Here is a 25,513-nt window from a genome sequence, read left to right as displayed (position 1 = left end):
GGAGGAATATAAGGAGAGATGGGTGAGTGACATAACGCCCCACTCGATGAGATGAGTTTTTCAGCCTACAATGGAGAAATGGGGGAGTGACTCTTGTCTGCTGGCTGGAAGAGAAAGGTCATTACGCTGGGAGCCAGAGGGGGAAAACAGCTGAGTCCAGATAAAACGATGATGACAAGGTTTCTGCAGGGAAGACAGAGCTAAGCTGACAATAAGAGCAGCAGAAACTGGGGCACAGATTCACATTGCATTTATGTGTTTCTGATAATATGCAGTAACGTATCATTTTATGACAGTAACCAGTCCAACCAAACACATCAAGGAAATTTATTGAATGAATGGGACAAGTGAGCACATAATTGGACCATATGCAAACTTTGACCTCTGTCAATACTTGGAACTCCTTGGGAGAAGCATAAGCGCCAATAGAGCTTATCCTCACCAGCCAACACAGATGTCTGACTCAGCCCCACCCCTCCTCTGACTGAAGCTCTTGACCTCATATCACATTTTTGCAGTGTGATTAAATGAAATATAATAACACATATCAACCACGGGCATGTCCTATATTCATCCTAAGAATTAGCCACTATCCTGCCATTTCTAAAACCCTACAGTTACGACACACTGACAGTGCTATGAAATAGAGATATTTTGCAATTGCTCACCATTAAGTGATTGTTTTGCTATTGAGTCGTTTGTCACAATATGTTGAAGGAGATTTGAGAACCAATGAATCCTTACTATTGATTTAAAAAACCAGAAAACCCTGGTGTTGCCCCTATACCTAACTCCATGCTTATGTGAATCATGTTCATCATCATGTCTCCTCTCAGCTGTGATCTCAGAGGCAAGTGAGTCCTGCTGCTGTGGGAAATTCCACCACAAGGCGTAATAACAACATGCCAGACAGTCCCAGCTCCCAGGAATAGAGCAGACAGTAAATGAATGGAACAAAACAGCCTAATCTTTCCATTTATATTCACATAATGATTAGTGCAGATACATGTATTTTTCTTAAAAAGGTAAAACTGCAGAGCCAGTGATAAATTCTCTCAGTGTGGGGGTTACTTAAAGCCATCACGACCTTGACAACAGTACACGCACTTAGACTGCAGCTAGAAGGGGAGGAAATTCAGCCTGCTTCCCCCTTTCCTGTTGCAGCTTCAAAAGATAATCTGGACGTGGTGGATTGCATTGCAATGACATCACCCGTGCCTCAGTTCCAATGGTTACACGAACAGGGTTTCAAAGAGAATACAGTCTGCTCAGCTGCACTAAGCTATGTGTACATACCAGCTTCATGCTCTACTGAGCTAAAAGCCCCATAATGGTGTTTGCCATTAACCACGGAAAGTTTAACATATGATCAAACTCATTTCTGTTTCACAAAAATGTATTAATAATTAAAAATATGCTAAATATCTGTTGAGTTGAGTAAACTTGAACAATTGCCTACAGAAATAAATCACTGAGATGTCAGTGAGATTAACTGACTGTGTAGAGGTCCATGTGACAATAAGTGAAATTATATGTTGCCACATAAGAAAACACAAGACAATTTTTACTTGCTTCATTTATTGTGTAATACAATAAATGCAGGCATCTGCATTTTTTTTTACTATTATTTTTCTTTTAAAACAATTTTTTACAACTGTTTTGTCTGCGCACTTCACATCATTTTTGAGTGCTTTCAGGAACCTGCATAGATACAAAATGTGAGTATATAATATGACTACATTTATATCCAATGTTAGGGTTACATGTTTTTCCCCATAAAAGGGACAACAGAAAAAACTAGCAAGCAATTCAGCCAAGCAGGAAAATGGAAGCTTAGAACACTTAAAACCTGCAGTGCTCTGCACAAGAAAGCCTGTTTGGAGGCGAAAGCCGGAAAGGGATCAGTCAGCAGCACAGCCAACAATAATTTGTTGTACATTTTCAAAGAGGTTTGAAGCCTTATGCTGAGTCAGTCATGAGGCACTTTATGGGAGCGGTGTCTGTAGGTTACTGCTCTGATAAACAGAAATATGTCTGAACTTGACAGCCAAGGAGGTGAAGCCAAATCAAGGAAAATACTGTCAATGATAATATAAGTATAAGCATACTAATACTTTGGGCATAGGCAGCATTACAGAAATTGACATAAATTTTTTGGCTCTGGAAGAACCGAGGATGCTGTTGGGTTGCTACACTGGCATTGAACTGATGCTGACAGTAATATTTAAGGATGATATACTGATGTTTAATTTAAGCACATATGAAAATATTGTACTGTGTAATTATTCTTTTTCAGTGCTTTTGTCGTTACAGTTGGACTCTAAGGAACTTGACTGAATTTTGAGATTTATTTGCCATAAAAAACAAATAAAAAGACACACAACAAGCAAAGTTATATATGAATTTAGCTGATAATATTACTTAAATTATTTTTTTAAACTTTCTGTAGATACTATAATAATATTGTTTTGATTATTTTTCTTTTTTTGTTGACCATGGTTACAATAAAGTTCCTTAGAGTTTACTGATAACACAGCAACAGCAATTGATATTGGGGAATATGCCAGTGGAGTACTTATAGATTAAAAAACAGCCTTTGACACTGTTGAACATAAATGATTATTTTAAAACATACAGATGTATGGACATAAAAAACATGTGAGAGAATGTGAAATGCCAAACAGTCGAGGGTTAAGGCATGACACCTGGTTAAGAGAGTGTTAGTACCCGTAGCCATGTTTTGTAAAATGACAATGTTGTCGTTAGCTCTGAATATAGCAAAAATAGTTATCTTATAGGCATAGTATTATCATAGTGTTATTATAGTATTATGTGTTTAGTAGCACAAAAAAGGAACAAAGACTGAGTAACTTTAGTTTGATGTTGCCCCTCTGCTGTCTGTTCTCATATTTAGCAGACGACAGTTAGCTGTGTTGAACCTGCAAAACATCATCTTGGAGCTCAAAGTATGGATTTCATCTTATATCACAATCCAGCACAAAAAAATATAAGTCAAGTAATAATGTCACCAAATGACTATATAATGTTAAGGATAGCAAATGTCAAACTAGATGTTGCTGCTTATGTAAGTGAAAAAAACACAGAAAAACACCTTAATCTGTAAGAAACTGCTTTCAGCAGCACCGTTTCCAGCAAAAAAAAAGAAGAAAGAAAATGCTTTGGTAAGCCCACTGTAACACAGAACAAACAGCTGACAGAAAAAAAAGTCATTGGCTGCTGGAAAGTTAATCAGCTAAAAAGCCTAATATTGTTCTCGGGGTCTGATGGGACCCAAATCAGAGCTAAATTTAGCTCTGATGTGGCACAGATGTATCCAAGTAAATATGTTTTTCTGCTTTCATTCAACTTCACGTTTGTTGAATATTGACATTTGGTAAAGATGACAACTGTTAACTTTTTAAAAAAATTGCATTCATGTATTGTCTGGACATGGTTATTTTAGAATATAATTGATAATTAATTGCACTATTTCTGGGTTTTTGTGGGGTTTTTTTGTGGGGGTTTATTTTGTACATTTTAACTATTCAAAGTTAGAAAGTTGGCCAAATTGTAATTTTGTTTGAGTCCCTCAAATAGAAATTGTTTTGCCATATAAATTTAGTAATTCAGCTTTGGTTAAAACTGAAATTGATACACTTAAATTTAAAAGAGTCTAAAAACTGTTGTTTATTCTGTTTGGGTAAATGATAATACAACACATATAAAATGGAATTAAATAAATTTATACTGACAAACATACATCTTTTTCTCCTTTTATCAAACACATCTTTTGTTCAAATTAATAACAAACAACTTAAAACTGGGGGGTTCCTCATGGATCTGTATTAGGACCATTCTTGTTCATTTTATGCATTAATGACATTGTGTAATTTCCAGATCACTACAAACAATATTATTTGCAGATGACACCAAACTTCTATGTTGTGATAATAATTTGGAACAACTTCTGAATGCACTGGGGAAAGAGTTAAGTAAATTAAAGATGAACATTTTAATTTAATGACCTGGTTGAGCTTAAAACTGTCCAAACGCACAAATATAAAGAATTTGTTTCAAGTTAGACAAAAACATCACGTAGTATCATAAAACTATATATTTAATAAACAGGCTGTAAGAACCTATGGTAAATATTTCAGTATTACAGTCAAGAGACTAAAACTGCGGAATAACTGCACAGAGGAAACAAAAACTTGCATGTCACTGCCTATGTTCACACAGCTGTATAAAAACAAAAAACAAAGAATATGAGGAAGAGCTGGCTTGGTAAATAAGTGGTTTGACTTCTCTGTTTTGCTGAGTTCTCACTGTGGTCATAATGATATTACTGTCGCCTGTTATTATTGTTATGTTCACATATCTATGAGAATGTTATATTTTTGTTCATTTTTGCATCATGGAGTAGGTGTTGATAAGACCTACACACAGGCAAAGCCCAAAATGCTGACTTTAATTAATTTGATCACATCTAAATTTTGCATGTAATTTCTTTACAAAGTACATTGTAAAACAAATGTAATTGAATCTGGTCAAAGCATCTAGTTAAAAATTTGGTTTTTTGACTCTGGTTCAAAGCAGCAAATGGTCTAAATAATACTTGTCTTAAATATGACAGACATCAGTGATCCCCCTTCAAATGAAAGTGAACCTAATGGCAGGTGTATTTGTGTAGCTGACTGCAAGTATTTTGAATATACGGGAGTGAAGGTGCTAATTTCACTGTCTACATCCTTTATCAGAGCCCGTAGAAAAGAAGATGTCCTTTCCCAACTGCATCTAAGCATTATTTCCCTCTGCTGTACATGCAGTGTTTAATGTCTACCCACTCCGTTCTTTATTGATATATTAATTCCTGACTGAAGGGCAGAATGGGAAGGAGGTGGGGTAAGAGAACGATTCAGGAAACACAGAACTCGACATTAGACGTGTGTGGATGTATTTATTTGTTTACTCTTCCAGGGTCCTGGATGAGATGAAGCCACGACATTTCTAGCAGCAGCAGCAGCCCCGAGAGCGGCCATATGATATGTCTGTGTGCCACATTTCAAATCGGCCACTCGGAATAGATTACATTAGAGGCAGTTTCTCAAAAGAACGTGCATCGGTGTGCGTAACTTTATCCGAACTCACAGCGCTGTGAAATCCAGACACTGTCAAATCAGTTTACAGCAGTCAGTCGGCTCCTATGCCTTTTATAACTTGGGGGGCGTCGGCACCGATACTTTACCATGCACGCACGCATATACACATACACACGCATGGACGTCAAGAGCGCGCATGCTTCCACGGCCCTGTGCACTTCTTCTGAATTGCAAATCTGATACCCCAGAAGCTACGCATTATGTGTAGCAAGTGGGCGCAACACGTTTTCTGAATCCGGTTCCGGTGTGCCGACGACACCGATGCCCGTGCCCACAGACTGATCACAGGGCTTTTACCCGAACAGCACCGAATTGTAGCAGCTGAGAGACGAATGCGGGGCTCGTCAAATCCAGAGGATTTCTCACGGCTCACGGACTAGAATGCTCTTCTCTGTGTATCCCCATGAACGGATGACAACCTCCAAACAAACCTATACTGAAAACTTTCAGCTGTCCGTTTGACGCGGGGGTGTTATTGAGATTTCTTCCCCCCTCCTTCTCACCAGATTCAAGAAAAAGGCATCATGCAGGTGCAAACTGTGGGCTAACGTTACTGATATGACTTGCTGGGCGCTGACGCGTTTCATTGTGCCATGACAACCCTGCATTGTCAGATGCCATTTTACTCTGCGCTATCCCAGCGTCTGGAATTCCAACATACTGGGCCTGTTGTGTAATTAGAAGTTCGTGAGGCAGTAGCAAACAAGCTGGTGCAATGAGGGGCTACGCTGTCCAAGACACTGTGCGCAATTTGTGCTGAAGCTTATGGGTCCTGCGTACTCAAGCTCCCGGCTTCCACTTGGAGAGGTGTGCAGCGGGGCTACAGCGCACTGGCTGTCGGCTTCACATCTGGACCGCTTGGCTACTGTCATCTGCGGCCTGTTCGGACCGTGCCCACCCTGAACTTGTGTGTTTTAAGGGGGACTGACTGTGATCTCCTCGGATGCGGATGGTGTCGTGTTAGGGAGAACGGGGGGCTATTAGGCTGGGAGTTGACGTTATAGGTGATCCACTGGAACACCGAGATCCAAAGCTGGACTGGCTGACTACTCGAGAAAAAACTGCTTATCCCAGCTATGGATTTTCCGTAGCAAAGTCACGCATTTTTAAAGGCAACGCTAGGGTGACACTGCAGTCTTCTCGCCACATCGGTTATTTCGTCGTCCGACAAAAAATAAAAGAGTGAAAGTGGAGTATTGTCCGTCGTACGTATCAACGCAGTGGGATTTCTACGTCTGGTCGGCGTTCCCCCCCACCCTTCCCGCGGTGACGGTTATGGGTCGGAAGCGGTGTGTCGGTGCAGATTGTTCCAAGATGGCGGCCGGGTGCTGCGGGGTGAAGAAGCAGAAACTGTCGGGATCGCCCGGATCAGGGGGTCCCGGCGGGGTGGGGGCGGGAAGCGGGGTGGCAGGAACCGGACATTGTGGCTCGGAGCTGGGGATTGGCTCCTCCGCGACAGTTGCAGCGGCGGCGAACGTGAGCCGAGCCAACGGCCTGGGGGGACCCGGGGGTAACGTTAGCGGCAGTAGTAGTAGTGGTAGCAGCGGCACAAACGCTCTGTCCCCAGCCCCGGCCGGATATAATACATCCGGCCTCTCCCCGAATCTCAGCCCAGGACCTGGTTCGGGAAGTGGAGGCAGAAAAATGGTCGTTTCGGCGGAGATGTGCTGCTTCTGTTTTGACGTGCTTTATTGCCATCTGTACGGATACCAACCTCCGAGAACACCCAGGTTTACAAATGATCCCTAGTGAGTATTTTCTTGTCTGCTGTTGTTTGCTGCATGTCAAAGGCTCACTATGCTATTCTCCCAGAAAATGTATGTGGCAGCACGCTTCGTGGCTTCAGCTCCGGGTTCTGTTCAAACTGTCACTTCGAAACACCCTTTTGCTTCTCGTGAATTTACACCGAAAAGCTCGCGAATACAGCTTGAATTGGCCAAGTTGGAATATCGGGCCTTGTCGAAGAGACTGTCTACACTGGCCTGTCGCTAAACTAGCTGACCACTAACGCTACAGCGAATTTGATATAGTGCTTATAAAGTAATCTTTTATGTCACTGGATAGAGTGAAAGGTCACTCTTATATTTCCTGTTGGCACTTTGCGAAAGAAACCGTTTACAGTGCTGTCAGACGAACTCTTTAATAACACTGCTAACGTAAGCTAAGGGTGTTTGCTACTAGCTTTAGCTGTTACCAGCTAGCCACTTAGTCTAAAATCATAGAGGTTTGAACGAAGATAACGTCGTTGACTTTATTTTAGTGTAACACCGATAGCTTCGTTAGGTGAAACATACGACTCAACGTGTTAACTTTTAATATTTTGTATGTTAATATCAAGAATATTTTAAGTCGCCCTGAATGAACTCTGCTTTGCCACATACTAGGCTTAGCTTTGAGCTACATTAGCTTAGTAACGAAGTATTAACAAGCTTTTAGGAATTAAATTAATGGTAAATATGCTGAGAACCTCGGCTACCATGACTACGAAACCAGCCGGCGGGTTTCACAGCAAGCTTTTGTGTAGTGTGGACAAGACCAGTGTAGAAACACATAAAAATACCCGATTTTTGGCACCAAACAACAAAGAAAAGGTGGTGCTTGCTAAGTACTTAGCAGCACTAATCTTTGCTTAATTTAACCGGCGATAAAAGAAGAGCAGTGGCGGCGTTAGATAAATAGAGCTAAAAGATAGTTTAACTGTTTCGCTGTTTAACCATGCGAAGCATTCGTTGAACGAGGTGTTTTTTGTATTAATTGTTTAAAAAAAAATCAATAAATGTATGATTCCTGCGCCCTCAACCGAGACATTTTGTCTCCACCTTATGTTATAGCGTCTGGCTTGCGGTTGTTTAACCCAACATAAGCCTGTAAGACGGTTGTTTACATTGGCAGCCCTACCCAACAATTTCATTAACCATTATAAATATAATAGACCAGATGACTTTGAAATAACTTTTTGATCTTGTGTGATCATTACTAAAATAATGAGAAATCTTGTCTTTCCATTGTACTGTCACGTGACACAGAGGCATTCTTATCCCTTTAGTCAGACAATAAATTACATTGCTGTATACATGTTGGGTGTATGCATGCTGTGGGTTGTTTGTATCTACCAGCTCAAACATTCCAGTGTTTATGGAAATCATTACCTACCATGGCAAACGGTCCCCTGTGTACACTGTTATACATATGTAACACACACACTGCTTTTTGCAAGTGTTTATTTGCATTTATTGTGTTGAATATGCAGAGATGCTGATTTTGACATCTTGACCTAGGGCTGCTCAATTAATCGAATTTTAATCACGATTACGATCTGGGCTTTCAACGATCATTAAAAATGACTGAGCCGATTATTAGCCCCTCCCTCATTTATCCGCGACACCTTAAAGGCCGGTCCGTGAAAATATTGTCGGGCATAAACCGGTCCGTGGCGCAAAAAAGGGTGGAGACCGCTGATTAAGAGGACCCGAGGGAAGCTCGGAAAGCTAAGCAGAAGTTATTTGGAGAGTGACTGCCGTTGGTTGAAAAGAGTTAAAAAAAAAAAAAAAAAAAAAAAACTTCAGTGGTGTTGCACACTATTTTATATTATTTTTTTTTAAAGTCATTGTTAACCCTTTAAAGCCGGTCAGAGCAGCACGCTCCGTTTTGCGTAACTATTTTTAAATCCCTGTAGAACCTGAACCGTGTAAGCTAGCGCAATAATTTGTTTTGCATATGAAACCGGAGGAGTTGTACTTACATCTGATGCCATCAGCTTGTCCTCGGTCACGGTTTCGTTCCACATATAGCTTTGCAAAAACTGCATAAAAAGCGCTTGCAGGAACAAAAGCATAATATTCCAGAAACACGCTTTGCCGTTCCTATCAGCTGTTCGTAACACTTCCCACAGTGAAATGATGCACATGCTGTTTTCTTTGCAAATTTGCATCATAGGATTGTTTTTTGTTTTTCCTGCAGTATATAAAAATTGCTGTATCTCCAAAATAAAACTATGAAGACACTCAAAATAAATTTCCTGTGGTGGGAAACTATTTTTTGCAACTTTATTGTATTTAAAGTTTTGAGGGATAAACCTCTTAAATTTCTCCAAGTAGAAATATATGTAAACAAAACAAAAGCGATTTTCAATTTTTTTTGTAGTTTATTGCACTTTTTTGCAATTTATGTAATTACTATGCACTTAATGCATACATATTATTAAAATATGGGCTATAACAGTTGTATTGATGTATAGCAACTTGAAATGCTCCCACAAATGGCACTACAGCATGTAAAAAAAATAAATAAAAATAATATAAGCTCTGGTGGACTTGGTTCTATAGTAGGTCTTAAAGGGTTAAATAAATATCGTCAAATAATCGTGATCTCAATTTCAGTGAAAATAATCGTGATTATCATTTTTGCCATAATCGAGCAGCCCTATCTTGACCTCTGAAAGGAAATCCAGCTTGCAGGAATCTTTAATGATAAAAGGGCATCCTCGAAGTCTGTCAGACATTTCCAAGTCTCTCTCAACTGCATGTCAGAAAACTGTAGGCAGAAATGCTTACACATTCAAATATACAGATTGCTCAAAACTCAGTGGTGGGTGTCACCTGACATGTCTCTGACAAAATAGATAGAGCTTGTTAGGCCAGAGTTTATGTTGCTAGACTTACCTAATGCACAATAAGCTAAATAAGAAATGCATTCTTGGTGGTAAAACTAAAAAATGTTTATTTTTCATATTTAAGTTGTAGTCATTTTTTTGCTCATTAATTCCAGGACTGCACTGACAAATGCAAAAATCCTTCATAAGAGAATTCTCCTCATGTTGGCCCCCATACTGGTCTTGCAGCCTATATAGGTGTTTCCAGTGATGATACACTCAAGCCCACATTTTCTGTTGTACCTCCCAATAAGAGACTATGGAGAAGGAAAAACTGTGAAAAAAAAATTAGTGCAAATTACTCCACAGTCTCTTGTCCACTCTTAGCAAAAAAAAACCCCTCAAACATTAAGCGACATTGCGTTGGTAATCAGGATAAGTGCATCACTGCAAGGAGAGTATGAGTATTTGAAATGCCAGCAATGGGGCACAGACCTTGGTAAATCCCATATTTACTGAATATTTCCGTGTCCAGCAAAGTGTCATGCAGTTTAATAAATGGCGAGTATTTGGTGCTGACTTTCTAAATATTGCAGTAAGGGTATATTCTCCACAGCAGAACAAATTTACTGAAGTGATAATGCAATATTTACATTTGGGAGCCTCTCTTAAAGGCACAAATCTTGTCCATTTTTAACTCTGGCTGGCCAGTCTTTAAGGCTGAGCATTGGGCTAGGGCTTAACCTTCAGATTAAACCCAGACATGTACTCGTGTCTAGGAATTAGAGCTGGGCGATATGAGATTTTTTCATATCACGATATGTTTTTTTCATTTCAGGCGATAACGATATCTATCACGATATAAGCCAAATAACTATATTTGTAAGATTTAAATGTGCCGTTGCTCACAAGTAAAATGTGAAATAATCAGCAGCTTGTTTTTATTTAAATATTTATTTCCCATAATAAGTTCAACAGGGTAGATGTACTTAAGGAACATGAGACTTTTTCAGATAAATAAAGGCAAATATTGCAAACTACACAAAAGGCAGCCGCTAAAGCGTTTAAGTTTCAAAATAGAACAAACGAAACAGACTAAATTGTCAATTCTATTTAGAAACAAAATATGAATTCTAAAAATAAATCTTAGTTTGTTTTACAGAAGAACAGACAAAACTGACTAACTTTTGTCAATATCAAATAAACTGAGAACTAAAAGGAAATTCTCAATCTCTCCTTGTTGTATAGCTGAGCTTTTCAAACAGTTTTAACAGTTACTTTAGTCTGACAAAAGCCGAATGACGAATTAGCGCTTCCAGTCAGAGACTGAGGCTACGTCCACACGTACACGGGTATTTTTGAAAACGGAGATTTTCCGTTTTCGTTTTAAAAAATAATCCCGTCCACACATAAAGGCAGAAATGAAGGAAAACGCTGCTATGAACATGCCAAAGCAGCAGGTGGCGCTAGATTCCTAACCGTGCAGAAATGTTGTCCAATCAGAAGTCTAGAAGCCTCGGTGGGAAAAAGTAAACAAAGCTGGGGCATAGAAGCAGAACCGAGTCGTATGTGTGGAGGGACAGTAACTGTGTGTATATGTAAGCATTTAACCACTGCAGAGAGTAGAATTAACAGTATTGTAGAAATTCATTTCACCGAAACAATAACGTGGCGCACAGTGTGACGCATGCACCAGTTTATTGTATTTCCAGACTTGCTTTCGGCACAATTTACAGTGCACGCTACTCTGTTTTTTGTCAGACTTGAAATTGCCGAAATACCTTCACACTGCGGAACTTCTATGGCTCTTCCGTTCGACAATCTCTCCGGCATTGGAACCATTATCTGTTTTCTCTTCGGTCACGCTCGGTTGATTTTTCTAGTCGGCACACTCATTTCCTCCATTACCCGCTGGCTCCATTACCCGCTGGCTGCTTCCCAAACAAACACACGTGCGGCTTGGCACTTGTGCTTTACGTAACAAGTCACGCGACGTGACGCTGCGGCTGTGATTGGTTCGGCTCTGCGCTACTTAATTTGGATTGGCTGACCTTTTTTTTTTTTTTTTTTTAAGAGGACAAGAGATGCGAGGTCTATCGCGATAGCTTAATTTCTCTATCGAGTAAAAGTTATATCGCGATACATATCGTTATCGTTCTATCGCCCAGCTCTACTAGGAATGTAGCATGCTAATGGCCACACAGAAAAACTCCCACAGGTTTGAGCAACTCATGGTCTTGGGTGCCCTTGACATGCCCTTCTCTTGGGGCCATTGTCAGTTTGAATTATTTAAATGCTGCAACAATGCTGCTGTATTTGACATAGATGCACTGCTCTGCGCAGTTAGTCGATCAGCTCTGCAAAGTCACATTAGTTGTGATGATATCAAAATTTTGAGGGATAAAAATGTGTGTTCTGAAGACATAAACATGAGTTTGTTGTGTTTCCCGTGCATCCATTTCAATGATCAAACAACATTAAACATTGTCTGCATTTTTTTCTGTTTATCTAGTTTTGGATTTACAGCTATTTAGCATCCGCTTTAAATGTAATGAAATATTTGAGTGTATTTAAAATACATTTGCTGTATTTTTACTGCAAGGAGACTAATAACTTATGCCGTCCACCAGCTGCTCCCACAGTCATGTTAGCAAGGCTCGTCAGCTAAATTAGCTGACTAGCTGCTAGCTGACACAGCAGGAATATGGCGTGCTCGTGACTGTGACCGTTTTGTTCAGTTCTTTCAAATCATACCAGACCCTTTAGTCTGGGTGAGGTTAATTTGAAACTCCAGACCGGATGCTCTGTGCCGTTCCTGCATCTGACTTCCTGCCCTCACCATCTGGTTTGTGCAGCTTGACCCGGCTCCCATTAAAAATAGACTCGGCGTGTGTTGTTAGTAAAGCAGAGAGCTGGTTTTGAGATGCATCCATATGCGCTTTGGGAACTACACGCATAGTGGACCCCTAGTAGGAATGAGCAATGTTGAATGGGTAGGCATTGCTTAATAAAATGTTTTATTGGATACAAATTTTGTAAAAGTTTTGAAGTGAAGCAGCCACTGAAATTTAAGGTTTACAATTTAAAATAAATAAATAAATTAAAATGTAGAAATCATGCTAAGTTTCTGAGTGTACTGATCCACTGCGTTACCAGAATAAATGAATAATGGCTCCTTTTTTGACTACATTACCATCTAACGGAAGAAAATCATTCACTTCTGTTGCCAGCTGAAGCCACTTAAACTAGTTAAGTTTTAGTTTTTTAAATGTATTTTATTTTATTTTTTAGATAAATGAAACTTCATTGAACCAGGAGTCATTTTGATTTGTATAAAATATCATTTAAATGTTTTCAGATAAAACACACCCTTTTTTTTTCTTAGGCTTTGCGCATGTCCAATATTTTAGGAGTGAACTCAGAGATGCTGGAAAAGACTGTTCTGTCACTGAATAATTTGGCAGGGATATAATAATACTGTGAAACCTTTGTAGCTAAACTGTAAAAGTGTCATGCTGAATTTTGAATTGAATGCTGAATTATTTTTATCTGTACTTAGAATCTGACTGGTGGTTTTAATCTGGAAAGAGATCATTTGGAGCCCTACAGTGGCATGTGAGAATAAAACTTTACATAATCAAATGACTGTACATGATGCAATATACATATATAGTGTGTGTATATAAAATTTATGTATTTATTATTTTCTTTTCGTTTTTTTTACAATGTGAAGCTATAGATGACAAAAAAACCCTTTAAGTATAGTGTTTCAGACACACATTGGACAGATGACAAAAAGGTATGCAGGGTAGATGGGGTGTGTGTTCTTATTTCCATAATTCTCCATGGGCCATACACCCGGTTTTGCATGGTTTTTGCCATGGACATGCCATGATGCCTTCCAGCATTGACTGTTGTACTCAGCAATGCTTGATGAATGTATGCAAACCAAAAGGAGGTGTGTACCTTTTACTGTCCTGTTCTCTGCCTAATGCACTTTTGGCTCCAGTGAAACAGCATGTAACTAAGTAATTCGGTGTTTTTCCACACAGTGAGTCCAATGAGGAATTTAAAAACAAACAAAAAACTTGTGTAGTTGGTTTCTTTTTTCCAGTATGTGTTTTTTTTTTTTTTTTTTTTTTTTACCCGCTACCATAAAAGCTGGAAAATGTAGTAAGTGTAGAAAATCATTGTTTCAAAAAGAGATTTGGGTTATTCTGTTGTGGCTGGACATATGGCCCAGTGCTATGGGCTAAAGTCTTTGATGACAATTAATCCGTAATAATGTGAGACACTTGTCCCATTTCAGTCCAATGTGAAAAGGTCTGTCTTACTAGCTGCAAAAAACTCGCCGATGTGTACTTCTAATGAGCTTTTATAAGCCCTGAGTAGGCATTTCTCATCTTGTGTAAACACATTAATGTTCAACTACTTTAACACAGTATCTTGTTCGTCTGTTGTTTTTCAGCCCGCTGTTTGTCACATGGAAAATAGGCAGAGACAAGCGGTTGAGGGGTTGTATAGGTACATTTTCTGCCATGAATCTGCACTCAGGACTCAGGGAGTACACCCTTACCAGGTAAGCAAAAATGGGGACTCGCTAATTTGTGCTTCAGAGCTGCAGACCTCTGTCACAGAGAAGAAACATTCAGAAACGGCACAAAATGTTATTAGTGGGGAAAAAAGAGTAAATTGAAGTCATATTGAAGGTTTTTTTTTTAAATTCATTTATTTTTTAAATTTCATTTGTGCTGCGTTTTGAGTGGAACTGATGTTTGTCTTTGATTCCTGATCCTGGGGCTTGGAAAATATTCCACAATAATGTTCTTTAGTTTTCCGTAAAGGTTTGAATTAATGACATCTATTTGGGAAAAAAAAAAGTAGTGTGATTAAAGGACAAACATGAACCCTTGAATCCCAGGAATGCAGATCACTGAAGGGTGTAATAAGGAGAAGTCATCGTAGGCTTTTTGGAAAGACGTTAGTTCTTCCCCTCGGTTATCAGATGCCGAACACTGTGGACAGTGTTTTTGCTCCTATAGTAGACTTCCAAACACTGAGAGAATCAATGCCAACATGGACTGAAGCTGTTCTGGAGATACATGGAGGTCTCCTATCTTGTGACCACCTTTTCTTTTGGTATTAAAAACAAGCGACATAAAGATTTACCTTTGTCTAAAGAAGACAAATAAAAATACTGTTTAGGTTCTGAATGTGCAGTGCCACGATTGTGTTTGTCATTTGTCAAGCAGAATGCTACATAACCATTTATGCTCATGCAAAAATGCAGTTGTCTTGTCTCAGTGCAGGTGCCATAACACTGTCCATGCGACAAGGCTAAACAACACGAAAGTGCACCATTCACTAGCAGTTGTTAGGACATTTGTGCCACGCATCACTGTTCTTGAACTACACTGCCTGTGTGTGGTATGTGTTGGCATGTAATCTATCTCCATTAGGATCTTGGATAAGTTTCAACAGCTGGTCTTAACTGCTGTGTTGGTCTTTGCTAAGACGTGTCTGTAGAATGACACTCACATTCACCAAGTCTTAACTACCCCCGTTTGTGATGATTATGAATGACCAAAGCAAAAAAAAAAAAAAAAAGGCAAAATCGCTGAAAAAAGGCCTAAGTAGAGCTGGGCGATATGAGATTTTTTCATATCACGATATGTTTTTTTCATTTCAGGCGATAACGATATCTATCACGATATAAGCCAAATAACTATATTTGTAAGATTTAAATGTGCCGTTGCTCACAAGTAAAATGTGAAATAATCAGCAGCTTGTTTTTATTTAAATATTTATTTCCCATAATAAGTTCAACAGGGTAGATGTACTTAAGGAACATGAGACTTTTTCAGATAAATAAAGGCAAATATTGCAAACTACACAAAAGGCAGCCGCTAAAGCGTTTAAGTTTCAAAATAGAACAAACGAAACAGACTAAATTGTCAATTCTATTTAGAAACAAAATATGAATTCTAAAAATAAATCTTAGTTTGTTTTACAGAAGAACAGACAAAACTGACTAACTTTTGTCAATATCAAATAAACTGAGAACTAAAAGGAAATTCTCAATCTCTCCTTGTTGTATAGCTGAGCTTTTCAAACAGTTTTAACAGTTACTTTAGTCTGACAAAAGCCGAATGACGAATTAGCGCTTCCAGTCAGAGACTGAGGCTACGTCCACACGTACACGGGTATTTTTGAAAACGGAGATTTTCCGTTTTCGTTTTAAAAAATAATCCCGTCCACACATAAAGGCAGAAATGAAGGAAAACGCTGCTATGAACATGCCAAAGCAGCAGGTGGCGCTAGATTCCTAACCGTGCAGAAATGTTGGCCAATCAGAAGTCTAGAAGCCTCGGTGGGAAAAAGTAAACAAAGCTGGGGCATAGAAGCAGAACCGAGTCGTATGTGTGGAGGGACAGTAACTGTGTGTATATGTAAGCATTTAAACACTGCAAGAGAGTAGAATTAACAGTATTGTAGAAATTCATTTCACCGAAACAATAACGTGGCGCAGTGTGACGCATGCACCAGTTTATTGTATTTCCAGACTTGCTTTCGGCACAATTTACAGTGCACGCTACTCTGTTTTTTTGTCAGACTTGAAATAGCCGAAATACCTTCACACTACGGAACTTCTATGGCTCTTCCGTTCGACAATCTCTCCGGCGTTGGAACCATCATCTGTTTTCTCTTCGGTCACGCTCGGTTGATTTTTCTAGTCGGCACACTCATTTCCTCCATTACCCGCTGGCTGCTTCCCAAACAAACACACGTGCGGCTTGGCACTTGTGCTGTACTAACAAGTCACGCGACATGACGCTGCGGCTGTGATTGGTTCGGCTCTGCGCTACTTAATTTGGATTGGCTGACATTATTATTATTATTATTATTATTATTATTTTTTTTTTTAAGAGGACAAGAGCGGCGAGGTCTATCGCGATAGCTTAATTTCTCTATCGAGTAAAAGTTATATCGCGATACATATCGTTATCGTTCTATCGCCCAGCTCTAGGCCTAAGACAATTAAAAAGTGTGCAATCTGCACAAAAACTTGTCTGAGTGGCAAAAGATCAAGAAACCGTAGTGGATTAGGAAATAAATAGATAGAAAGTTGTTGGGAATGGAGCATCTTATGCTAAGCAAACAATCATGGGAAAAGCGTCAGATCCTCCCAATCAATTCAAGAAAGGTGGGGTAATCAGACATATGGATCTTCCACTAGTGTTATCAGTAAACAGTGGTGTAATTCATGTTTTTGGTGAGGCTAAACCACCTTTTACTGGTTTTTGCCACTGTGGAAAGCAGCAGTGCTGACCTGCTTCTGTTCCTTTGACATCCTTGTAGTATATACAGATAAATAGCTCATATAGAATTAAAACCTGTCAGTTAGCTTGTAAATGTTAAATATGTTCAGGAGATGGCTTTTCCTTTTCCTCAAATAGTCTGGTTTCATGAAAGGCAGTATCCGACATTCAACATGGCTGCAAGTATGCTTTATTACAAGCTTGTGCACTTGTATCCCCACTCCTAAATAGGCTTGGTTTGTTTATGGCCAGTCGTAGAAGAGAAGTTGAGTCACAACTAAACGGTGCAAGTGGTGTAACTGAGACTGCCTCGATTATACTCTGTTGTGGATGCGGACAGCTGGAGACCCGATGGCTAAATAGTCGTTCCTGTCATACTCCTTTGAAGAACGCCACCTGAGGTGCATGTGCAGTTGATACATTGTAATGTAAATTCTCTGTGGACAAGTCAACAAAAACAAAACAGGCCGGCTGGCCATCCGAATGGGTCTTCACATTCACTGTCTGATGAGGAAATTTACATCACACAGACTTGTGGACATGGAAAGTCCACTAGTCGTCCCCCCCCCCCCCCCCCCCCCCCCCCCAAAAAAAAAGACAAAACCCCCCCCCAAAACAAGCAAAACATATTTCATTCTGTTGCAAAGTGTGCTACTATATCTGTTACATACCAGCACCCTGCATCCCTGTGCTGAGTCACCTCTTGTAATGCTGTTTTGCTTTTGTACTTTGATGTCTCCAGTGCCCTTAAAGACAGCCGCTTCCCCCCTATGACAAGGGATGAGCTGCCTCGCCTCTTCTGCTCAGTGTCTCTTCTCACCAACTTTGAAGACGTCGGTGATTACCTTGACTGGGAGGTAAGAGATGTTATTTGCTTGAACATGGCTGAGCACAGGCTTTTGCCCCCGCACTTTTGTGGTGCTTTGCAGCTTTGATGCAGACTCACGTGCATCTCATTCTTCAAGCTATTATTGTACACGAATGTGTCCACACGTTATTTCTGGGTTTGTCACTTGAAGGCATACCCAGCATTCTTGAAGTGGCAGCATAGTTCTAAAGCATTGTATTTATAAAAGAGAAAAAAGTCTGCTTTAAATTAAAGTTTTCTGGCTTTCAAAATTGGATTAGTTTGATTGGGTGCTGTATGCTTTTCCAAAACATCAGTAGATGTCTTTACCAGCTGTTATCTGTGAAAATAAATATGATTTGGAGCTACAGTTTGATCAATAGTACCATTTTTTAATTGTAGTTTTAATTTCCAGCAGAAGACTGAAAATTAAGAATAATATGTGAACAAAAATGAGAATATCGTGTAATAAACTGGAGCTTCAACCATGCAGTACATTGCATTTAGATGAAAAATGTAAAACAGATTCCATCATTAACTTGGAAGTGCATTTTGAATGGAATAACCTGTTTCTCCACAGCTCTGTCTTCATTGGATGAAGAGATTTATAGGGATTTATTTTTGTGCCTGTCTTGAATTCTAGGTGGGTGTTCACGGTATTAGGATAGAATTTTTCAATGAAAAAGGATCAAAACGCACCGCCACCTACCTACCAGAGGTTGCAAAGGAGCAAGGTAAGATCTTCTTGTGCCTCTAACAATCTAGCTTCCTCTGCTTTTAATAAAGACTGAGTTGTATTGAACAGAGTAGGGAATATGTGGAATTGCTTTTCACTCCTTTTACTTTAACTAGGTTGGGACCACATTCAAACCATAGATTCCTTACTACGAAAGGGAGGTTACAAAGCTCCCATCACAAATGACTTCAGGAAGACCATTAAGTTAACCAGGTAAGATTACATTTAATTGATTGAATTATCTAATGCTGAAACATTAATGCGTCACTGCTGTACTCTGTTCTTGCAGCACACTTTCATTTAGATCCTTTTACCTGACGTGCACAAGGCTTAACAGAACCAGCACAAATAGTTGTATACGTCAGTGTGTCTGGATGTACCTATGTGCATATGTGAAAAGGCATATGTTGAGTCTGTTGATTAAACCTTTTGTGGCTCTTGAGGAAACTATGTGCAAATGTTCCAGGAACTGCCATGCCACTTTTGTTGAGGCTGAAGTGAGACAGTGGCAGGCAAAAGAAGAAAACCCAGGATGTAAGAGATGGGTGTAACCACAGTGACATCACCCTTTTGTTATGTGAAGTAATGGTTTAAAACCTTAGCTCAAGGGGCTTTGTCCAAGGGTTTTTTGTTTTTTGGACAAAGTTTCAGCTAACACTATCAAGCTGCATCCAGTTACTGTGGCTAGCTGCTATTTACTCTTCAGTAATATAAAAATCAGGATCATAACTTCACCAGTAATGCATTCTGCCTTGCACTAGGCTATAAAATATTTAGATGTAAATATAAAATATTAAATATATTCTGGTATAAAACTATCAGTTTGCGGTGACTCATTTGCTTTTAGAGCTCCCATTAACCTCCTAAAACCCAAACTCTTTCATGACATGCATTTTGAATTTTTCTTTGCTATTTGGATTGATTGGGACCTGATGAATGTAAAAACAAAGAATTAGCAGATTTATTTTTTTTTTAACCTAAATTTTGTATTTTCTTGTAGAGAAAAATGTAGTATTTTTGGTCTAGACATCCCAAAATGTGATGTCCACATATGCGGACACCAGGTCCTAGGAGGTTAAGTGAAATTGAAATTTCTGGCTGCAGTTTTCGTTGCTACTTCGTGGACACTAAAAAAAAAGACTCTCCTCTGCTTGAATATCCCTTCTTGAGGCCACATTAGCCCTCATTAGCATAACACAGCTAAAGTCCATATTGTAGACTGTATTAGCAGACTGCATTAACAGAAGTGCTAGAAATCTGTAATCTTTTAATGGCCAGCAAGGGTTGACCCCTGGTGGCAAACAAGACCAGTTGTACTGAAATATATGGAAAGATGTCCCTGACTTTCCTCAATCTATATCCTCAGTAAATATCTTCCTGTTTGGTCTCAGTTACTAGTTAAAAGCCTTGCTGAATATAACAGGATGTTCATTTAGTAACTTATGGTCCCCTTTAGTAAAAAAAAGAAAGTTAATGTATGGTTTACTGCAGTGTGTGCACTGTCTGTCTCTTTGAGTGATACTGATGTCTGGTTTCAAAAAGCTAAGATGGCAACAGTGGAAATGCTGAGCTTGAAGTTTAGAAAATGTTCACGTTGCTAGCCAACGTGTGATGCACATTGCCTACATCCATCTTTTATGTAAATTTTGTTTTAAACGTAATTCTTTCCAGGAAGTTGCATCATGGTTATTGTATGAGTCAGGTTTAGTAAAAGAAATCACGCATACAAGTAAAGTATCATCTGTGGGCCTGCTGCTTTAGTTTTGATAGCTACTGAACATGCAGCCTATTTTAGCACTGACACTGGACTGTATATGAAGAGCAAAGTGAGAGTGATCATGACTCTCCTAACACTGGATTAGAGCAGTTAGCCATCACAACACATCTCTTTTTGTCCCCAGGTACCGTAGCGAGAAGATGACGATGGGCTATGCAGAGTACATCGCCCACCGCCAGCACCATCACTACCAGAATGGCATTGGGCACCCTCTACCACCCTACAACCATTATTCCTGACAGCGAGCCGCATGACCAATCATTGGACCTCTCCGCGGACCTTTTCCCAGGAGAGCCCGCCCCCTCCTGGTCTAGCTATTTCTACTACTGTACCATTTTATGATGATAGTTTCCGTTGCCATGCTGGCCGTCTCCCAGACGTTGACATGGCAACGGGTGGCAACGAAGCGTTATTTGATTCTGACAAGAAATCCACACGTTTCCTTTTCTTTGCCTGTGGTTACGTTTTTGCAGCATATGTATTCCTATATCTGAAACCCCCCGTTCATTCATATTTTTGGAAATTTAATCAAACGTTAGATTTTATTAATCTTTTCAGCGAACCTAATCAGGTGTTTAAGTCTGTGGATGGAAGGAAGTCTCTTCGAGTGGATTAGTCTCGCGCTTCTGTTGTTTAAGCTTTGCTACAATTTTTACATTTACTAAGAATTTTCTTTTTTTCTTAATCTTTACGTTAACCTACTCTTAAACATGTAACACCATGTAGCAAGGCAACTGCAGTTTTCAAAGGCTGTCGTCTCTTCTTGATTCCTCTCAAAAAAACAAAACAAAAAAAAAAGACTGAGGTTTGTTTTAGCTTGTAAACTCTTGTAGTGTTGTAGTTGGAACTATGTATTGGAATATGTATACTCCAAAGTATAGATGGTAGGATTGTGGTGCCTCTTGACCAGCTTTTGCTGGCAATATTTATTGATTGAGCTCACAATCGTGTGTGTGATTTCTGTGTGTGGATATAGACATTGGTCTGCCACAAGACAAAAAACTAGTAGAAATTGGATGATACTTAAAGATTCCCCTACAAAAGAGTTTGGAAACCTCCCCCTCTGAGTATTTGTAGTGTTTTGGTGTGGAAGCTCTAAACCATGAACAGCTGTGTCCCTTATCGGTTTTTGTTTTAATCATTTTTTTTAAACTTCTTTCAGTTTAAAGTAACTGCTGGAGGAAGCCATTTTGTCCAGGGATAATCGTGTCACAGTGATTTATTAATAAACAGTGTAAAATTCTCTGCATTGGAGAGGGGGAGCGGGCACAACTACAGGTCCCTACAGAGGGGAGGAAAAACACCCCAAAAAGCATGGCTGAGTAATACTTAGATTTAAGTTGAACGTATGTGTTTGTTTCTGAGTTTACTGGCAGGGAGTCACTTGACAGGGACATGCTATAACTACTCAAAGCCATAATGTCTTCTCTCTATTCCACACTTTGTAGTCCGTTGTTTGGTTTTGCATTCTTTAACCTCTGGTAGATGTATCAAGTCTCCAGCTTCTGAATGCAAAACCAGTTTCGAGACAGACCGCATCACTTGATATACTTGTCAAACCAGGTGGGTTTAGTCATTTGCTGAATGTGCTGCATGTTGCCCACGCTAATGGGGAAAGATTGTCTCGTCTCTTTACATTATAGCTAACAATGGTCACTCGTCCACAAAGTATTATGTATCAAAGCTGTCATTTTGATCCATTGAAGACGCACAAAGGAAGTGATCTCATTACCATGTTTGTGTCATGTAGACGTTCATGTCATTGTGCTGTTTAGAAGTGCAGCCAGTCAACGTAGTTGTTGAAACTGCACTACTGCCATTCTGCTCCGGTACTTTAGTGAGATCCCATTGATCCTGTTTGTGTGTCCACGGCGCTAGTAACGTTTTTGTCAGCTTGTATGGGCAGTCAGGTTGAAGCAAACACAGTTGAATTAGTTGGAACAGATTCTCTGCACGGGGCTCAGTGGCTCGCAGTCGAGGTCTACGTATATATGAAAAAGCCTACACATAAAGACTCAACAAGCCATCTCCCATCCAGATATTTACTTGCTGTGAGTCTCATCCGCACACACACCTGGATAGTTGGCTTTACTTGTCAGAACGTTTGAGTCTTGGAGGATCGTCGTGCGGGTCGCTTGTTTCGGGTTTTAGTTCGCTAACTGGAATTTTTGAGAGGTTCTTGTTACTTGACCAACATCTTTCTTTGTAACAGCCTTTACTAACTGACAGGTATTTTTTTCTTTATGCAAAAATGTCAAGGGCTTTTGGCACTCCATCCACAGTAACCCGAAATGACCCAGATTTCAGTTGTGTTGCCTTAAATGAATGATTTAAAGAAAGGAAAAAAAACAATGGACCAGTAGATGATGCCCTGAGTGTCCCTCTGTCGCTCTTCTCTTTTCCATCATCACACCACAGCGTAGGAAAGAGCCACATGACGTTTTCCTGCTTTAGAATGCCAGTGCTCTCTCTAAGAGGGCAGCTGGATGCCCGCAGCCTTCAGTTTTTTCACCCAGCTGGCGAAAAAAAAAAACCCCAACCCCTGCTCTTAAAGGTGACGTCAGCCGCTGTGGTGTTCAAACTGCGTCTCCTTGTACACTACATGACGAGGAGGAACAGCCAGGTGGTCATTTCCTGGTCCATTTAAACACAGCACAACCTGAATTTTTCTGCTGCAAAACCAAATTGACCATGCTCTTTTACATATGTCTTTGTATACACATGCAATGTATTTTGTTGCATGTATGTATGAGTATGAGACCTATGGTTTTATCCATGATATGCTTGATCTATGGCTTACACACTCTTATTAACCATTAAGAGATTTAAGACAAATATGGTGCTATCTGACCTCATATTGGGGTGGTCACATCTCGTGACTGGTCATGCGGACTCATTGATCATATCATACTTAAAGATGATACATATAAGATTTTCTCTTTAGTACATTCCTGTGAAATGAGTCATGACGGCACATTTTAATACCGAAGTATGATAGTCACCAATTCATACAGTAGCCCCCAGCAACCTCTGCTTTCACGAAGTTCACTGTGGGTTATTTTGGGATCAATTCCCTATGGGAAATACGGAATATAGTGAAGAAGGAAAAGTCCCAGAAGCAACACGTTACAGGGGCTATGGAATGTACTGTCTGCGGTCGTCATTACAATTTACCAGTGATATATTAAGAGAAAATCTTACATGTTTTACCTTTACTATCCTTGATATATGCAGATCTGTTCAACAGGTGTTTTTATTTTGTTTGTATTTTGTTTGTTTTTGTTTAGTTTTTTTCCTACCAGTGCAAGTCAACACCCCTTGCAGGTTTGAAAGGACAAGAAGTCACAAGTTAACCTCATTCCCCTTGATCGCTCCCTACACTGTGGCCCAGCCTCATGGCCTAGTTTGTCAAGGTGTGTGATGTATGTCGTTCGGTAGATGGTGACAGTAGTCGTGGTCGTCTTTAGCCTCCTCCTGCAAAATTTGATGCTGTTTTTTTTTTTTTTTTTTTTTTCTTCTTCTTCTCCCTTTTCTTTTTTTTAAAAGAAAACAACAAATCCTTAGTTTTTCTTCTAGCTGCTGAATCGTTTGACCTCCTCAAAGAGTTTGAGTTGTTGACTAGTGAACGATCCTGGTTTTTTTTTTTTTTTTTTTTTTTTTTTTTAGCCACGTTGAAGGAAAGCATCTCCTAAAATGGGACGGAGAGTTAATATTTTACGTAAGGACACAGAAAACAGTCCTGCTTCTGTACTGGTTTAACTGTTTAAAGCATTAATACCTCATGGGATCTTATGGAACGACATTTGTAGTTTGTCTGTAGCAGATTGTGTTTTGGTTCCATACCAGGGTTAGAGTTCAGCCTCAGCATTCCTTGCGTGGTCATTCTCATATTTCGTGGAATGCTCAAGCTCGTGTTACCTTCGTATGTTTGACTGAACCAAAGATGCCAGCGGCCATGCCCAAATGCTGCTCTTCAGGCCTGGCTTCCTGTCCTTCCAAAAAAACAAAAAAAAAACAAAAAACCCTGCAATTGACAAAATGTTTTGTCTTTTTTTTTCTTTCTTTTCTTTTCGTTTGTTTTAAATGTGCGATTTTTCTCAACTGTCTTGACTTAATAAGCAACTCAATTTTTCAATGATTTTTTTTCATTGACTCTATCTCTGAAGCCGTAATTGGCCTCAAGGATGGTTAAAAATGGTTGCAAGTTGTTGTTACTTGTTTTGTTTTATTAATATTATTATTATTATTACTATTATTATTATTATTATTATTATTATTGCTATAATTTTCAAAAATGAAAATCCCATGGTGTGCCTCCTAGCTTTATGGGTTTATAAATGTTTTTTTTTCCCCTAAAGACCAGCAGTTATACTTTGTATGAACTATGGATTTATTCCTTATTTTTTTATGCCATTAAAGATGAAAAAGCCTGTTTTCTTTACTCTGGACCCAGTAGCTGCACTGGTATACAATCGCACTGATAGATGAATTTAGAAAAAAAGAAGAAATGAATCAATAATAATAATAATAATAATAATGATGATGATAATAATAATGACAAAAGAAATAAGAACTACAATAAACTTGTGTTTGAGAGTTTTATTATATAAAAAAAAAACCTAAGAAAAAGAAAAAAAAAAGGAAAATGACTGTTTTTGTACATCAAAATAAATTCTTTTCAAAGGAATATTTTGGATCTAGTTTCAAAATTATTTTAGTGGTTTTCTATGTTCTGAATTTTTGAGACACTGACTTCTTAAGACGTGTCACTGTACAAAATGACTTTTTTCTGTTGCAGTGGCCTGATGGGCTGGGAGGGTTACCTGGTGTAACTCCTCATACCAACTTTTATTTCATTTCTTTAAAAAAAAACAAAAAAAACATTTTGGATCCTTGTTTTTTTCCTTCTGCTTTAGTAACTTGACAAATTGTTGATGGAATAATATGAACTGGGAACTTCAAATCCAACCCCTGTAGAGCTAGACCCTTCCTTTTTTCCTATTGAATAGCTGTTAGTGTGACAAGACTTGAAATGGGCATTTATTATGATAGTATGACTCAATAAAAAAAAAAAAAAACCATAA

General features: G+C 39.2%; 1 protein-coding gene across 1 annotated transcript; it reads left to right on the top strand.

The window, feature by feature from the left end:
* Positions 1-5,328: 5,328 nt before the first annotated feature.
* Positions 5,329-23,935, top strand: ammecr1 (AMMECR nuclear protein 1). The gene is made up of 6 exons (XM_085364382.1): positions 5,329-6,907; positions 14,219-14,329; positions 17,812-17,926; positions 18,560-18,650; positions 18,769-18,865; positions 20,554-23,935. Exons 1-6 carry the CDS (start codon positions 6,435-6,437, stop codon positions 20,666-20,668), a joined length of 1,002 nt encoding a protein of 333 aa, XP_085220508.1. The 5' UTR covers positions 5,329-6,434; the 3' UTR covers positions 20,669-23,935.
* Positions 23,936-25,513: the final 1,578 nt, after the last annotated feature.

The sequence above is a fragment of the Diplotaxodon limnothrissa genome, linkage group LG10 (genome assembly GCF_057381915.1).
Source record: "Diplotaxodon limnothrissa isolate DT_005_m linkage group LG10, D_limnothrissa_male_GT1.1, whole genome shotgun sequence".
NCBI classification, from domain to species: Eukaryota; Metazoa; Chordata; class Actinopteri; order Cichliformes; family Cichlidae; genus Diplotaxodon; species Diplotaxodon limnothrissa.
This window is presented reverse-complemented; position numbering and strand designations above follow the sequence as displayed.